Genomic DNA, 18,893 nt, shown 5'->3' with positions numbered 1-18,893 from the left:
CCTTTGGAATTTATCTATTCTGATGTATGGGGATCTTCACCTTTAGATTCTGTTGATGGCTTTAAATACTATCTCATTTTTGTGGATCATTATACAAAATATGTTTGGCTCTACCCTATGAAAAGGAAATCTGAAGTTGCGCATATTTTTCCAAAATTTAAAGCCATCGTAGAGAAATTCTTTAATCATTCTATTGTCTTCTTTTACTCAGACAATAGTGGTGAATTTATCGGTTTAAAGGATTTCTTTGCTTCCAATGGAATCTCTCACTTTTTGACTCCTCCACACACTCTCGAACACAATGGAACGGCTGAAAGACGACATAGGCATATTGTTTAAACAGGTATTACTCTTCTTCATATTTCTAATCTTCCATTATCATTTTGGTCATACGTTTTTCAGACTGCCGCATATCTGATAAATAGAATGCCCACCCCCTTATTGAATAACGATTCGCCATACCTTCGAATTTATGGATCTCTCCCAAATTATAAGAAACTTCGTGTTTTCGGTTGTTTGTGCTATCCTTGGCTAAGACCATATGCACAAAACAAACTACAACCTCGTTCATCTCCATGTGTGTTCCTTGGGTATTCTTTAAATCAAAGTGCATATAAATGCTATGATCCAGTCACTTCGAAACTTTTTATTTCGAGACATGTAGATTTTGTTGAGCATGAGTTTCCCTTTAAAACCATCCAACTTAGTGATGCTCGGGTGAGTGATGCTACTGTTGACAATTGGACTCCCCATTTCATTGTCCCACACTTACACCTTTCAAACCCAACTATTTGTTCCTCTTCTACTACTGGACGAACCCTTTCTTCTAGTCCAAATTTGGTCAGTCGTTAATGTCCGTCTCCTGGTCCAACTACTCCAGTGGCTTCTAACGACAGTACTTCATCATCAAATGACTCATTGAGATCACCGGTACATGTTTTAGGTATGAGCTCTCCACCTAATAACTCTCTCACTTTATTATCTTCTCACCATGACAGTAATTTACCAGGAAACACTCATCATATGATCACCCGAGCAAAGAATAATATCTATAAACCCACACAAAAGTTGTGCCTGCACACCTCTCTTTCAGGAACAAAAACCAATTCTCTCATCCAAGCCAATGACACTCCATCCAAATCCCCTGCCAATACGCCCAACCATGATTCGTCCTCTTCTTCCATTCCCTTAAGTGTCCAGCATGTTGCACTGCCTGAGCACAACTTACTGCCCAACATCAAAACCGAGCCAAAATCTGTTTCAAGAGCACTAAAAGATCCTGATTGGAAGGCAGCCATGGAAGAAGAAATTCAAGCATTACAGAAACAAGGTACATGGGAGCTCGTTCCATCTACCGCGAAGCAAAAATTAGTTGGCTCTAAATGGATTTTTCGAGTCAAGCTCAATTCTAACGGGTCATTAAATAAATATAAAGCCTTTCTTGTTGCTCAAGGATTTACACAACGACCAGGCATTGATTATATTGAGACCTTCTCTCCAGTTGCTAAGCACACTACAGTTCGAGTTATTTTAACGGTAGCTGTGACACAAGATTGGCCTTTACGTCAATTGGATGTCAATAATGCCTTCTTGCATGGTCATCTAACGGAAGAGGTCTATATGGCTCAACCTAAAGGTTTTGTTGACCACACAAGGCCTACACATGTTTGCAAACTCAAGAAGGCAATTTATGGCCTTAAACAGGCACCACGGGCTTGGTATTCAGAACTACGGAGCCATCTTCTAACCTTGGGTTTTCAAGTTTCTCATGCTGATCATTGTCTTTTCATTTACAATCAGTCGGCCATCACTGTTTACTTGGTTGTTTATGTCGATGACTTTATTGTTACGGGGAATAATCCAAATACTGTCGATCAGTTTATTTTGACACTTGGGAAACGCTTCTCTATCAAAGACCTTGGTTCTCTTAATTATTTTCTTGGTGTTCAAGTTGTGAGAACTTCTAATGGGCTCTTCTTATCTCAGAAGAAGTATATTAATGACATAATTGATAAGGCACCGATGGCTGGTGCGAAAGCAGTTAATACTCCCATGTCTACTGGAAATTCATTGTCCTTGGAGGACAGCACACATCTTGATGATGTTAAGCTCTATCGTACTGTTGTTGGTAGCTTGCAGTATTTGGCACTGACGAGACCGGATATAGCCTTTGCTGTAAACAAGCTAGCACAATTTTCCCATCGTCCAACTGAAAATCATTGGTCTGCAGTCAAACGCGTGGTTCGATACTTAGTTGGAACGGTGAACTATGGTCTCTTTCTACATCATAAGTCTCCACTTGATCTCCATGCCTTCTCAGACGCAGATTGGGCAGGAAATAAAGATGACCGCTCTTCCACCAGTGCCTTTCTTGTCTATCTTGGTAAAAATCTAATCTCCTGGAGCTCAAAGAAACAACGAAGTGTCGCAAGATCATCAACTGAAGCGGAATATCGTTCTGTTGCTTCTGCTACTGCTGAAATTCAATGGATTCATAATTTACTTCGTGAGATTGCTGTTTCATTACCAAGACAGCCAGCTGTCTACTGTGATAATTTAGGTGCCACATATCTCGCTGCTAATCCGGTCTTCCATTCGCGGATGAAGCATCTCGAGGTTGATTATCATTTTGTTCGCACTATGGTTCAAAATGGCCAGTTTCGAGTTTCTCATATTTCTGGAAAAGATCAACTTGCTAACTTACTTACAAAAGCTCTCCCTAGTTCTCTGTTTGCAGATCTTCGGTGCAAGATTGGCGTTTCTAATCGATCGCCATCTTGAGGGGGCGTATAAGGAAATCACCCTATTCTCAAGTGATTGATAGGATTTGATTATAATCTGATATGATTTGATTATAATCCCTTGCAATCTGGTTGTAATTAACATGATTAGGATTTCATTATAATTAGGATCTTCTATCTTTGGTAGGATATTTTCTCTTGCTTTCTTGTATAAATACTGAACCATTATGTGAATAATACACAAGGAATTCAACCATCTTCTAAATCTTTTATCTATTTCTGAAGATGATACGTGGAAGTTAGAGAGCCAATAGGCTGATCTAACTACTTGTTCTTGACACAAAGCATAATGTTGAAGGAAAAGAAGGGGGGAATAAGAAATAAAAATGTTTTTTGAAAAACATTTTTAGCATAAAATAATTTTTTTAACTCAAATTGGTTTGAGAAATTAGAGTTTAATGCTTGATTATTTATAGAGGTAATTAACGGGCATAAGGTTTGCAAATTGAAGTAACACTACTCTTTGAAAAACAAGAATTCTTCTATTTCGGTTGGTATTATCCAAACTAAGGAAATATTTTCTAGTTTTCACATGTCTAAGATATCTAATATCAAATTTTTAAGTTTTAATCAGCAACGATTGTGAGGAAATGGATGCCATTTTTCTCTATTTTTAACATGAGATTTTGAATTTAATATCGTTACAGGCTCAGTTAAAGTACGCTTAAGACCTAAGCTTAGTGAAGGGCAGGTTGTGCGCTTCATCTTGCTTAATTGGCTTTTTAATATAAGTTCGAGATTTTCAGGCACGTGCACCTTTATCGATGGATTTTGTCTTTTGGGAAGTCCTATGCGATACGAATATGAATTACTCATTCTAGTGGTAGATATCGGATAATTATATGAATTAAAAAGAACTTTGAGTTTTGGATGAGGCTTCTTGTATTTCCTTTTGTTTTTCCAAGGGCATTAGGGCTTTTGAATTTGAATTACAGAATTCATAACATATTGTAAGTACATTGTTAAAGATTAAAGCCTTAATTGGCGTAATTTAATCCCTGTTTAACTTTGGGATTGTTTAATCCTTATAAGCTCTGTTTTTCTTTTCTTTATTTGTGTTTATCTAGATACGTCATAGTTTATACATGAACTATTTCAGGTATAACCAATTATTCTTTTCATAAATAGTATTATTTGGTTGCAATGAGCAATAATTTTTTGTGTTATAATTTGAGTGAATGTCTTGTTCTTTTTGTATTGTTTTATTTAAGAAAAATTTCATAAACCTCCCCTCACGTTTTCCTTCGTTTCACTGACCTCCCTCACGTTTGCAATATTACGTTTACCTCCCCTATTTTAACTTTTATGTTACAACTATTTTATTCTATTTATTACTAATAAAAATATAATATATCTAGACTAATTTGCCCTCCCTAAGATCATTCTCTTTTGATTAATTATTATTTCATTAATATCTTCTTTAAAAGTTTCTTTCTTAGGAATATTAAATGAAGACCATTTTTTTTTTTAAAAAAAATTATTCTGTCAGGGTAAATTTTGTATAATAATCAAATAAGTCTAACAGCAAGAAAAAGAAGACCATCGACTCTTTATTATTAAACTATTTATCTAAGAAGATTTATTATTAAACTATTTATCTAAGAAGACCATCTTCTCTTTTCCTTCGGATTAAAATTACAATGAAGGATTAGAGTGACAAACTTTTCAGTCACAACGAAGGCCTCTCTTCTTTTACTCTCTCACACTGCAGTAGATACTCAATACAAACTTATTAATAAAATAATAATTAATCAAAAAGAGCAGAATCTTAGGGAGGGCAAATTAATCCAGATATATTATTTTTCATTAGTAATAAATAAATAAAATAGTTGCAACATAAAAGTTAAAATAGGAGAGGTAGCTGCAATATTGCAAACGTAAGGGGAGGTCAATGAAACGAAACAAAATGTGAGGACAGGTTTCTGAAATTTTCCTTTTATTTATTTAGTTTTTTTGTATTTTGAATTTGAAAGTTTGGTGTGGGGTTGACTTGGTGACAAAGCTAGCAATGTGCGGAGAAGTGGGACATCTCCCTGTAATTGCAGGCAATATATTGTGGTTGACTTTGTTAAGAAACGTATTGTTTTGAAATTGGTAGTTGACCTTGAATACTATTAAGAAAGGAACTAATATTTGCTAAGAATTTAGAGATGGCGATATAACTATTTGTTAGCGTTTTAGCAATAGCTCACAGTTTAGCAATTCATGAAACCTTTTGTATTTGAACAATCTGTGCATATTTTGTAACGTAAATAGTATAAAATACGTAAAATATCTAATGAGTGGTTTTTTTGTTAAAGATATGAGTCATTTTCTTTTTTGGATTTTCCACCCTATGACCGGTATTATCCCTTTTGACGTTCCGACTAATTTGAATAGTGCACGTGAGGCTTATTAAAGAAAAGGGCTTCCCGTCGGATTTTTTTCCTTTCATGGGGCTCAAACCCTGAACCCTGGTTAATTAAGAATGAAGAATTATATCCATCTCATCACAACTCTTGATAACGGGTTGTAATTATAAGCTTTGTTCAATTTCATTCTCAATAATAAGTATTGTATTTGTTACATTTTACGTTATGCTTTTTCAATCTATTTCAAAGAGATAAAACTTGCCTGATCATTTTTTCTAATTATTTAATTTTAGCCAAACCACTTTGTGGGAGGAGGATTATAGACTCATTCAGGTTGATCGAGATGGATTCCCCGGTTTCTACACAGAAGTTGTTCAGTTTGATCTTCTGATTAAGTAAGGTTGCACCAAGACAGAGAACACCAACGGAACACTCTTATCCCCACTGACCAGCTAGTGTACAATAACGATTTTTTTTAGCTGCTCGACCTGATCGATTTATCTGCCCCAAAACGTGTGCTTCCATGAGGTATGGTTCAGGATTTTAGCTAGCAATGTCCGGAGAAGTAGGACTTTTCTCCCTGTGACTACTGCTGGCAATATCATGTGGTTACCTTTGTTAAGGAACGTATTATTTTGAAATTGATAGTTGACTTGACTACAAATCTACAATTAAGAGAGGAAATTTGCTGAGAAGAATGAAGACGTAGAGATATACTTAACTAATTAACTATTGTTAGCATTTAGTAGGCAGCTCACAGTATATCGATTGATGAAACCTATTGCATTTGAATAAGTGGTTTTATGGTCAAAGATAAGCTTCGTTTTCATTCTTAACAATTAATAAAGAGAAGTTGACTTAAAAATCCAAATTTCTCACTTCTGGGGCAAGACCTTTTGTTCTATGAACACTCAATTACTAATAAATACTATAATGATTCACTTTCAAGTTTGTGCCTCCAATCAAGAAGACTAAGGCAAGCCTTAACAAGTGGCGGATGGAGCAGGTAAAAATCGGGTTCAACCGCACCTAATATTTCCAACAAGGAGTTGTGATACCCATGATCGATGGCGGGTTGATGAGGATGGGCCAAAGAGAAAGACTAATAGACTTCGGATGAACGGGTGCATATGATACCTTACGCAAATCAACATCAGAAAGGAAGAGAAGAGTGAAGTGTTATATAAGACTAATCTCAAGTTCACACGATGCATTCTCATTTGGGCTCGATGATGGCTAAGGGACAAATTCATGAAGCTTTTTAAGCCAAAGCGAACAATATGTGTCATGAGCTTGAGTTGTAACAAATTTGCTTTCCGAGTCACTTCGCGTATAACCTAGAGCAATGGTGGGGCAAACCTCAATATTCAAGTGAATTAAGCTGAATCTAACTGACTTTGAGATGATGATAGGGGATACTCCAACGAGAACGCTGAGTCTTTAAAAAAGTGAATATAATATCCTACACAAATTCACATCGATAAAACAAGGGATAAGTATATAAGGAAGCACGCCTTAGAACCTTTTAACACATTTTAAGTGTGAGCCTAGGAGAAACCAACAAAATCACTAGTGGGATATAGGCTTAGACTGACGTGGACGAGTCAAAATAAGGATTCTCGGGCTTTGAAATTGGCAAACTTTCAAAGAAGAAATACATGTGACATCTTAAGTCCTATATCAAAAAGAGAGAAGAGTGAACAGCTATATAAGAGAGTGTACAAGCTCACATGGTACATGCATATGCTTTAGGGCTCGGGGTAGCTCAAGAAATAGAAAAGTGAGTTTTGTTGGGCCAAGGAAAACAACACGTCAGCTATAAACTTGGGTTGTGGAAAATATGATATCATAGTTGGACTCCTATAGTACGATAGGGTGGAAAACCTCATCACGGACCCTGAGCCTCTATGGTAGAGGTGTCACGACCCAACCCCGTAGGCCGTGACTAGTGCCCGAGTTGGGCACCCTGACACACTCAACCCGAACGAATCACATACAGATAGCGTATACGACACTAGTATCACACGCTGCCTCAAATTATATCAAACTATCTCAGACACATTTCAAACACAACCATATATACACATATATATAACAGAAGCCGACAAGGCTATCAAATGGCGCAACGGCCCAAAACATATACAAATGCATGCCGACAAGGCTGCCATGACGAATAGGAGCATACAAACACACCTGTACAAAAGTAGGCACAACCCACACATATACGTCTACAGACCTCTAAACAGACCAGCCGAAACATATGGCGGGACAGGGCCCCGCCGTACCCCTGAAAAAATATATACATACACAACAAACATATATATATACCAAAATGTAGGCTCTGGAATGAGAAGAGAACTCTAAACGGCAGAAGAGGGTGTCCTAAACTGGTGGATCACCAAACTGTGCGTCTGTACCTGCGGGCATGAAACGCAGCCCCTGAAGAGAGGGGGTCAGTACGAAATATGTACTGAGTATGCAAAGCAGAAGATACAGAAACAAATCGGAGGCATAAACGAGATAGTAGTACAGAAAATAAGTACAAATCTAACATATCAAAATGTTTACTTTCAAAAATATGTAAGTCATGCATAGGGTACAGAAGAATATGGTCGTCCGCCTGTCAATGGCGCCAATACACAGCATAACACTAGAAAGTTTCAAATCTCCGTATCCCCGTCACATATCATAACACAGCATAACGCCATACACAGCATAACACCAAATATAAGTGGAACCCGACCCTCTGGCGAGTAGCTCGGTGAACCATAAACACAGCATAACTCCGGAGTATATCAAAGTGCGCACGACAACAGAACCGGCCCGGGACTCGGCGAAAGATGTAACAGAATGCACGAGTAGAGTCGTGAGTAGTCATATGTATAAAATCATTATCATGAACTCAAACATAAATAAAATGATCATACTTGAAAATCGAAATCATAGTCATACCAAATTCTTTCAAAAGTTCTACGAATTACATAAAGGAAAGTCGCGGGACCCACGGACGGGTATTCACCCGATCCGGGCCCGCCTATGAAAAACATACTCATCATAGGCCATGCAAACTCATACGAAAATATCGAAACAATCCGAGTCTTTATGTGAAAGTTACGGCGTCCTTAGTTATGGAATTCTTTAAAATAAACTTTTTGTGCAACATTTGGAAATCAATTATTTCGAAGACATAATGGTTCGTATTTCATCATATCATACATAAGAGTGCCAAGGAATATATACAAGGATCATGGCGTACTCGGATTTCGAATTTTAGAATTTCCTCAAGGTTCGGAATCTAGCCTATTTATTACTAAGGCATGCCAAAAGAAGGAAGGTTGCTTTACATACCTCGTACGCACTCCAAGTTAGCCAACCTAAAGTTAATCTCAATCTACGCCTCGGGCTCCCCAAGGTCTACAAATATGCCAACGAATATCGAACATTAGACTTGGGCACTTAGGCGATTTATTCCAAACTAACATTAAATTCTACAGAAATTTGGGCAGCATTTCCCTTGTAAATAGGCCACCCCGAGAATTTTACTCGGCCAAAATCAGCAACAACAACAATAACCAACCTAGCAACATCGATAACCAATTCGAAAGGCAATATAACAATAGTAACTCTATTTTACCTCAATCGACAACATTCATAATATTCAATTCAACGGCTTACATTCAAGCCACATTATCGCTCATACATTCAATTATCAACCCGAATCCTTACCAACAATATTCAAGGACCTTTGAACAATTTACATAATATTTCAACAATCCAACAATTGCTCCAATTTCACCCGAAAACTGTCCCAAACCCGAGAATAGCCCCTATCACATTCCTCATTTTCACTTCATGATTTGTATCAACAATCCACACTATAACGATATCATTTCCATAAATATACAAATTTCATCAAATGCACAATAAGCCTCAAATCAGCCCATACAATTACAACGTCATTCTTGAGTCATTAAACGCTCATTTCCAAACTAGAATTCATAACGACAACAACTAAAACACTAAGCGATATTAATTCATTCTTTGCCACACATTGGAGGCTATATACACGGCTACATACCCACATACACATTTAGATGGTTCTTAGCCATCCTACACACTACAACAATTAAACATGCTACTTGAAAATCAATTCATACACTCAATTTCAACACCCATTTACACGGCCCAAACACCATGCACATAACCCACTTCCAACATACAATATTTCTCAAATTTCATCCATATTAACATACTACAATATGCATAAAACATTTATAACCCATAAAACAAGATCAAAACTTACCTTTCTCCTTCAATCTCACAAATAGTTAGGGTTTGCGATTTACAAAACGGATGACTTGATCGCCCCAACAACACTTCCACGCTACTTAGGGACCTCCAAATAGTGGGTTTACACCAAAGAATTAATTTTGGGATGGCTCAAAATGATCTTGGTTTTTCCCTCTTCTTGGCCGAGAGGTTGGGGTTTTTCTCCTTCAACTTCTTGATACTTTCTAAGTGTTGAAATGATAAGAAGATGACTTGAAGTCATTTTTTAAGTCCCACAATATTTATCCATGTGTCCATGGCCCACACATGTGTTGGACCAATTAAAATTGGCCACAACAATGTGTGGGACCATTCCAAGGTTACACGGCCAAAGGGCCTTATTTGCAAGATTTTCTACTTCCAAATATATGAATTTTGGTCCCAATTTTTCCTAAGTGTTCAATGCCAACTATTTCATGTACAACTTATGTCTCAAAATAAAATCAAAGGTCAAAAGTCCCGACTTCAAATCCCGGAATAGTCTTGACCCTAACTTATCATAGTTAATCCGGGTTGTCCCAATGTATAAAAATACGGGACATAACAAGAGGTGACACTCATGTCGAAGGGTGGGGATAAGGGCGAGCCAAAGAGAAGGACTGACAGACTTCTAGGCTGACAAGCTTCAGAGAAAAGGATGCATATGATCACTCCTAAGGCATGTCCCACCTCCAAAATAGAGAAGTGAAGTGTATAAGACAGAAAACGAGTTCATATGATATGTGTGGTTTTGGGCTCGATGCTTGCAGCCCAAGAGACAAATCTTTGAAATCTTTTGGACCAAAGCATGTAATACGTGTCATGATTTTGGACTGGACATGAGTGTGTGTGTGTGTGAAAAATTACTAACATTTTAAAATACATTTTGAGCCCATAATTTCAAAAAATTTATGATTTTAGTGGTAAAAGTTTCAAAGGTTGAACCCATCAAATTAAAATGTTGGATTTGCCACTAGCTCTTACCTATAAATAATGGTTGAAGTGTTAATTATATTTGAGCCTCCACTACATAAAATCCTATAAAGTAGGAAAAGGAATAATACATATCATCTTGCAACCAATTGTGTAATAGTTGCAGTGTCAACTTCGATTTCCTGCGATTCCCCTTTCACATTGTCACCTTCTTCATCTTCCCTTGTAGAAAATGCAGGCCTCTTGGGAGAAACCATAGCTAAATTTGCAATATTCTTGAACATATTGGAAACTGCCAACATTGTAGGCCGTTCTAATGGATTTTTTTGGACACATAATAGTGCAATTTGCATGCAATTCAATAGTTTGCAAGACGATGTTGTATCATCAAGTGACTCATCCATAAACTCCATCCCTTTACCTCCTTTCCACATCTCAAATGCCTGCATTATTAATATTCAGTTAGGAATCTTTATACAAGTATAATTAAGTAGACACATGTAACTATGCAAGGGGAGAAGGGTCAAATATGCCATATACTATTTGAAATTGTTCAATTTTGCCATCCGTTAAAAGTTTGGTCTAATCTTACCCACCGCCATTTGGTGGAAGTCTCAGTTTTGTCCTTGATCCTTGACGGAACTCCATCGTGAGGGTAAATCTAAACCATAATGAAAAGCTAAGAGGCACATTTAAATATTTTTTTCATCAAGAATCTAGACACGTGGAGTCCAACTTTTAACGTTGGAGTTTTGTTAGTGACAAAAGAAAATATAAGACAATTGTTAACTATAAGAGTATTAATGGACCGAAAGTTTGATAAAAGATAAAATTAAGCTATTTTGGATAGTACATGAGCAATTTTGAGCCTTTTCACCCCTACATGAAAACACATTCAAATTTATCATAATTACTCACATATTCAAGAAGGTTTAGTTGTTCATCTGAACCATGTAGACATGTATTCTTCTTTCCACTTATGATTTGAAGAAGAAGTACTCCAAAACTGAAAACATCAGATTTCATTGAATATATGCCCTGCTCTACATATTCAGGTGGAATATAACCCCTGCAATAAATGTATATAATAAGTAGCTCATTAAAACATGATCCGGCCAATCCGCTCAAATTTGAGCGGGTCAGTAAACCGTTCAATTAGTAACTCAACTCATTTTGACCTACCTGCTACTTCAGCCTATTTAAAAATTGCGCGTGAATTTAGCTCAAATTGACTCGTGAGAAATCTTGTTAAAATATTTTTAGAAAGGTACATTTTTTTGCTCGATGTTATACATAGCCATAGAAAAGAAAAAAATTATTAAGTACTGAAACAGATTATAAGAACATAAACAACATAAGCAACAACAGCAACTCAGACAAAGAAACTAAAACTAAGTGTCGAGCGGATTGGGTTATGACTCATTTCTAAGCTCATTTCGGCCAAGTAACTTTTGTAACCTGCTCATTTATTTACTCAAGCCATTTTGACCCACCCAAATTTATCCCACCTCGCCCATTTAACGGCGCTAATCTCAAGTTCAAACTCTGGATATGGAGTTACTTTTGGTAGGGGGTGCTTTACCCCTAAAGCGAATACTGAAAAGGTAATGTAAATTAAAGAAAAATATAGATACTGCTTACAGTGTTCCAACTATTCTGTCTGTATTTGCTTCAACTTCATCCTCCTTAAACATTCTTGCCATTCCAAAGTCAGATATCTTTGGTTTCATGTGAGTGTCCAATAGAATATTGCTGGCTTTCAAATCCCTATGAATGATTGTTAATCTTGAGTATTCTTGGAGGTATAGCAACCCCTGAATTATGCCTTCAATTATCTGCACTCTTTTTTCCCAGTCTAGAAGTAATCGTCTGCCTTGATCTATATGTGAAAAAAATCAAGTTGATGAGAAAAAAAGATAAAATTAAAGTTGTTAGTGGATGTATACAATATTTTATATTTATTAATGGTGTAATAAGTAATTTATATTATCTGTGTAATTTAACTTTCATAGAAGATTACTTACGTTATTTTCTGGTAACTAAGTCTATGTACTATTTTTACGATATAGAAATGCAGAAACTGATAATAAGGAATTGAAGTGTTTGGTAAAAAGAAATGTTGATAAGTTGTTCTCTTGCTAGAATGACTAAAGAAAAGTTAGGATTTTATATTGAAAAGATATGCTGAGAATTACAAAAATTTAAAAAATAAAATAGTACGTATAAAACTTGATCAAAATAAAAGAGTTTATAAGCTGAAACGTTGGTTGAGAATGGCCAACTTATGACTTTTAGCTAATTTTGGCTTATGAGCATTTTTTATGTTTACCCAAAGAGATCAGCCGAAAAATATAAATCAATTTGACTAGCTTATAAGCTTAATTAACCAAACACCGTTAAAAAGAGAGAGAGGAAAAGGATTACTTACTGTAAATGTAATGGTCCAAGCTCCTGTTGGGCATATATTCGTAGATCAACATCTTTTCTTCTCTTTCAATGCAAAATCCCACTACTTTTACTAGATTTATGTGTAGCAATTTTGCCGTAAGGATCACTTCATTTTCAAACTCTTCCAATCCTTGATTTGAAGTCTCTGATAGCCTTTTCACTGCTATTTCTTGCCCACTTCTCAACTTTCCCTATTTGGATTAATGAATTATACGCTGAATTATGTTTTGCCGTAAAGCATAAATATGACAAATGGTTAAGATAATTTGGAAATCAACTATATAAGAAAATCCTACAAGTATAAAAGTTGAGAAACCCATATGTTTGGGGTAAGTATTAAATAGTTCCTTAAATATATTTTTGAGCAGATCTAGATCTTTAAATTTGTCAAAATATTATAGTTTTGATATCCATCAAATACTTAACCATGTGGCTGGCAATTCTATTTCATTATTATTTGGGAAAAGGGTCAAAAATACCCCTCTACTTTGAAAAAAAGGCTAAAATATTTTCCAAACTTATTTTGGGTCAAAAATACCCCTTTCATCCTTAAAGTTTTCAAATATATCCCTGTCTTAACTGAAATTATCCTCCAAAATAACTCAAAATCATTTGTTAAACCCTCTCCATCCATCATTCAAACCCGATCCAACAAAATCATAATTCATAAGATTCCTTTATTCCCCCAAGATGTAGGTTTGAAGTTTGAGGAAATTGGGGGGAATAAGGGGATCTTATGGGTTATTATTTAGTTGAGTCGGGTTTAAATGATGGAGTGGGTTTAAAAAATAATTTCAGGTTATTTTGGGAGATAATTTTCGCCAAGACATGGGTATATTTGAAAATTTTAAGGATGAGAGGAGTATTTTTGACTCAAAATAAATTTGAAGATATTTTTAGCCCTTTTTTTAAAATAGAGGGGTATTTTTAACCCTTTTCCCTTATTATTTTAGCTCCTATCTTGTATAGTTGTACTGTTTGCGGTGTTTTAAAAGTAGCCTAACATAAAGTGAGACATTTTATTAAATATGGGGCGTAAGCCTGAAAGGCACAGGAGTAAGCTCCATCAATCCTTAATTTTTAATAAATTTTTTAAAATTAATATAACAGATATAAATATTAAAAGAAGAAAATTATCAGTATTTATTTGACCAAAAAAAAAAAAAGAAGAGACTTTTTCATAAGCGGGGGAGTGGGATATTATTAGATCAAAAGTTTATTGGTCAGCAAAATTACTCAATTTCGCATACTATGAAGACACACTTAGCCTTTCTCCAAATGAAGAAAAAGATGTTGAAACTCTTAAATCTCCAAAAGATTTTACCTTGTAAACAGGTCCGTATCCACCTTGTCCAAGCTTATTGTTAAATGAAAAATTGTTTGTAGATGCCTTCATCTCATTAAAACTGAAAACCTGCAAATTGCTGCTCTCCTCACCTTTTCTTGCTTTACTTTTGCCTCCCAATTTGTTCCTCGAATTCCTCCCTAACTCCAATATAAGTTAAACACCAAAAAAGGAAAAAAGGGTAACAAAATTTCTTTTTATAAATTTTGATATTTGGTTAGTAATGGGATGTTTCTAATGGGCTGTTTCTACACCGGGAAAAGTGCACATATATTGGTTTTTGATGCTGGCATTTAACTTGTGCTCATTTTTTAAATTTTTATATGTATACACTGCCCACTTCAAAGTTTAAAAACCTTCAGACATATGATGTGAAGTTAGTCTTGACAAAGTTAAACTTCGGGCACAATATCTGAAGTTAAACTTCAGACATATGATGTGAAATTAATCTTGACAAAGTTAAACTTCAGGCACAATGTCTGAAGTTTCATAGGACTGAAGTTCAGACACATATGATTGAAGTTCATACATTTTTGCTAGACTTCGGCGATTTTTTGTGAGAACTTCAGCCATACGTGTGGCTGAAGTTTAGTCTTTGTTGCTTGACTTCAGCCATTTTTATCCCCAGTTCATGCATATATGGCTGAAGTCAAGCAAAATTGACTGAAGTCGGGAAAAAATGAATGAACTTCAGTCGTATATAGTTGTAGTGCAGGCAACAATTAACTAACTTCAGTTATATATGGCTGAAGTTGAGGCAAAAAGGATTAAAGTCCAAACAATTTTATCTGAACTTTAGGCAGAAATTCATGAACTTCACTCATATGTAACTTCAAACACCGCATATATGAAGTGGATATATATACAATTTTTTTAAAAAGATAACATATTTAATTACTAGATTTGTATTTGTATTTGTGGTATGATATCTCTATATGAGTAGGAGTCAAATCTAAAAAGTGCCTCTAGCTAATACTTCACGAGCTACTCTTTCACCATTATACCAAAGCTTAAGGTGTAACACAAGCAATTAAAGCATTTGCTGGCTTTCTCACTAAGTTTTTCGTTAATCATAATACCTTTTAAGTTATATGCATTAATAGTATAATGAACATGTATGCCAAAATGTAATTAACTTATTATAAGATGTTACTTCTCCCTCCGTTTCAATTTATGTGAACCCATTTGACTGGGAACGACATTAAAAAAGAGTGAAAACTTTTGAAACTTGTGGTTTAAAATAAGTCTTGAATATTTATGAGGTTGTAAATCATTTCATAAAGTGAATTTGTTTCCAAATTAGGAAAGAGGTCATTCATTTTGGCACGAACTAAAAAGAAAATAGGTTCACATAAATTGAAACAGAGGGAGTATTTATTACTCCTAGAAGTTTTTTTTTTAAATACTTATAATTATCTTTTAATTAACTTAATTGTGTAAAATATTTTTTACATTAACCGTGCATAAATTTAAACTCATTACAATAATTTCGAATGTGCAGATGACATGATGAGCCCAACTTTTGTTTGAATGAAAACATTAATAAACATAAGAAAAGAGTTACCTTGAAATTTTAAGACTTGTCTCCTTCGAATAAACCAAATTGTGAACACGAGTAAAATCAAGATTACTACTGCACCCGCTGAAATTAAAATGATAATTTTCCTCTTGTGCATTCCTCCTCCTTGTGTCCCCCCATCAGCTTCTAAATATAATAAGCAACACAAATATTTGAGCCATCCATAAATTAAGAACATCGATTTACTAGAGAAGACAACTATATATTTCTGATGAATTGATTTCAACTTATATATACTAATATTGTAAGACGAAAAAAATATAGACAATTAGTGTAGTTTTATTTATTGTCACTTTATAGTCACGGAGCCACATGTAAGGAACGGGATTGAATCCCTCCATTCAAAAATTACATTGAGCAATAAGATAAAAGTAGATTCTTATATTTAAATATTTGAATTCCTATGAAGCAAAAAGAATAACTTTAGTGTATTGGAAAATGCAATTAAAAAAAATATATAACAATTAGAAAAATACGAATTTCAGATGGACGTTTTGATGGAAATTGGCTCGTTCTTAAGGGAATCTCGACGAAAATGCATCAGAAATGTTTCCAACAAACAAATTTCCAACAGGCCTTTTTTAGTTGTGTGTGCATATATATATATATATATTAATCAGTTAAATTCTTCGCTCCGTGGCTAGTCACATACATTTAACATCTTTTACTTCTAACGAGTCCTTGTTTGCTTTATATATAGAATGATACATATTATAGTTGACTTTTAAATGACTTGATATACTATAAATATTCATTTAACTTGACACTCCAAAAAATAATTGAATGAATAACAAATGAATGTAGCTATTAATTACCTTGTGAAGCAGCCTGAGAAAGAACCAAATCACTGTCTGCTGCAATCTGCCATGCAAAGTAACCACGCAATCCTCTACTTTTAATGTAAGAAACCTTTTTTCTAACACTATGAGTATCATCATAGCTAATCCAAGTATTTCCAGAGTAACAATAATCTCCAACAATGGTTGCATTATACACAGTCGTGGCGCGACTCTGCACTATATAATCCTTAATTTGGCTATAAGTCATCGACCCACCATCGTTCGAACCAACACTTGAATTTCCGTGAGCAGGCGCTCTGAGACCATGAATACTCGAATTAACTAATCGCCACGCATATCCATAAAATGGAATTCCAAGAACCAATTTTTGTGCTGGAACACCTTCTTTAATCCATTGATCGATTCCATCCTTACCACTCTTGCCTTCGTTTACGGCATCAAATAGTTGTGCATGTGAATTTGTTTGTGACGGAGACCAATTTGGTCCATAGAAGTCATATGCCATCAGGTTAATCCAATCTAAGTTTTTTGTCACAGATTCTATTGGATAAGTCAAACTGTTTACTTGGGGCGAGGAAGAAACAGTTGCCGTAAAAAGTAATGACGCACTGTTGGAGTTTCTCGCCTCTGTGTTGATAGCAGTGCGCCACTCGTTTAACAGGGTACCTATTTAAAACGTAATTAAATAAATAAAAGGGTATATTTTTAAACCGCTTAAACTTTTTAATTAGATATTACACAATTCAACATAGTAGGCAAAAGTCTTGAATCCAAAACTAACTGTCACCTATTATCAAAAAGAATTTCAAAACATTTATGTTTTTAGATAAGCAGGATTACACAATTTGAAGTGATATCAGGTAAAGCCGTAAAGGTCTTAGCTTCAAATTTTACCCTAAATTATGATAAAAAAGAATTCTCACATGCTTTACCCAAAATGTATAATTAGGTTCACATGTGAATGGTGTATTGAAGATAAAATTAAAAACATATATAAAACAGGTTAAATTTGTAGATGAGGTGATCATGCAATTTAAAATTTCCTCTGTTGCATGTTATGTAAAGGTACTTGACTGGACATGAAATTTAAGAAGTTAAAGAAGACTTTTAGCATGTATGTAAACGAACAATATATGCACAAAATGCAAAAAAGATTCCTTAAATGAATATTGTTGATAGTTTCAACTTTCACGTGTCTTTTCGTTTTTTTCTCTCCTTAACGTTTATATTAATTGGGTCCTAGCAAATTATGCCGAAAGGAGGATGTATCAATTTATTGTAAAACAGACTAGAAGAAAAAGTGTGTCACATAAACTAAAAACACGACAAAAAACAGTACCTAAGTTTGTCATGTCTGTAGCTGATTCTGGGTATTCCCAACTAAGATCAAGGCCATGGAATCCCTTTTGTCTAGCTAATCTTATTGATGAATCAATAAAACTTTTTCTTGAATTTGGTGTTCTAGCCATAACTCCATATGCTGTTTTATTGGCACTTCCTCCACCTATAGACAATAAAGTTTTTGCAGAAGGATTTTTCTGTTGAACTGTGCTTGTAAATTGCATGAACGAATCTTGATTTTCCGGCGAAATAGTTAACTGATCCGATTGGGAATCAAGATCGGCAAATGCACAAAATAAATGAGTAAAAAGAGTTGCATTTATGTTGTTTAAAGCTAATCCTCTGTCACTCACCCAATACCCTGCCTTAACAACATCCTGGCCATAAGAGAAATAAATCTGCTGTTGGAGGAAGAAAAATGAGAAAATAATGAAAAAAATATGTGTCATGGGAGCCATTGGAATATTCATTAGTACTATAGTTTTGATGTCGAGTTTATAGAATTTCAAAATTTGAGTTATGATTTTGTATCAAGTGTGAATGTGTTCGATATGATGGAAAATATAGTTCAAAATAATTATAATAGAAAAAAGGTAAGTGGAGAAAGTCATTTTTCCACTTATAGTGAATATAAGATTTTTCTTTCTGTTTGATTAGCTGAAAATGACTTATTTTATCAAAAGTGTTGTCCTTTCTACCAAATACATCTGGATCTAAATGCAGGGAGGAGCAAACTTGGAGATAGAAGGGTTCAATTGAATATCTTTCACTGGAAAAAAAATTATGTTTAAATAGGATAAAATTTACTATAAGCTGTTTAATTTACTTAATATGAGAAAGTACGTTAATAAAGTAACAAAGAAATTCAAAAAATAATTTAGGTCATAAATTTAAATCTCAAATGTTACATTTAATTTTAATTCCCTAAGATAAATCCTGGCTCACAGTCATTACTCTCGGTATTTTACTAAGAAAGATGGTCTTTTG

General features: G+C 34.8%; 2 protein-coding genes across 6 annotated transcripts in view; one reads left to right on the top strand and one right to left on the bottom strand.

Annotated features, from left to right (window-relative positions):
- Window positions 1–18,893, top strand: part of LOC132603029 (uncharacterized) — a 73,316-nt gene that overhangs the window by 43,715 nt on the left and 10,708 nt on the right. The window lies entirely within an intron of this gene.
- Window positions 10,412–18,469, bottom strand: LOC132603027 (class V chitinase-like). Of its 4 annotated transcripts, none has more exons than XM_060315884.1 (9): window positions 17,905–18,469; window positions 16,581–17,231; window positions 15,751–15,888; window positions 14,166–14,326; window positions 12,822–13,032; window positions 12,035–12,272; window positions 11,312–11,462; window positions 10,986–11,054; window positions 10,412–10,836 (listed from the first exon to the last, which is right to left on the bottom strand). In XM_060315884.1, the coding sequence occupies exons 1-9, from the start codon at window positions 18,374–18,376 to the stop codon at window positions 10,528–10,530; spliced, it is 2,400 nt and encodes a 799-aa protein (XP_060171867.1). In that variant the 5' UTR covers window positions 18,377–18,469; the 3' UTR covers window positions 10,412–10,527. The 4 variants fall into 4 exon arrangements, with proteins under 4 accessions (XP_060171867.1, XP_060171866.1, XP_060171868.1 ...); XM_060315883.1 differs by having other exon boundaries at window positions 15,751–15,891; window positions 17,905–18,467; XM_060315885.1 differs by lacking the exon at window positions 10,986–11,054 and having other exon boundaries at window positions 15,751–15,891; window positions 17,905–18,463.

The sequence above is a fragment of the Lycium barbarum genome, chromosome 7 (assembly GCF_019175385.1).
Source record: "Lycium barbarum isolate Lr01 chromosome 7, ASM1917538v2, whole genome shotgun sequence".
Taxonomy (NCBI): Eukaryota; Viridiplantae; Streptophyta; class Magnoliopsida; order Solanales; family Solanaceae; genus Lycium; species Lycium barbarum.
The sequence above is the reverse complement of the archived record's forward strand: the minus strand, read 5'-3'. Positions and strand labels throughout refer to the sequence as shown.

What these genes read in the sequence shown, in the direction of transcription:
- LOC132603027 (XM_060315883.1), bottom strand. Translation starts at nt 18,376, where the DNA reads ATGAATATTCCAATGGCTCCCATGACACATATTTTTTTCATTATTTTC. An exon ending in TACAGACATGACAAACTTAG is followed by an intron (nt 17,232 to 17,904) that starts GTACTGTTTTTT and finishes CGTTTTAAATAG; the next exon opens with GTACCCTGTTAAACGAGTGG. An exon ending in GACAGAATAGTTGGAACACT is followed by an intron (nt 11,463 to 12,034) that starts GTAAGCAGTATC and finishes CATTTATTGCAG; the next exon opens with GGGTTATATTCCACCTGAAT.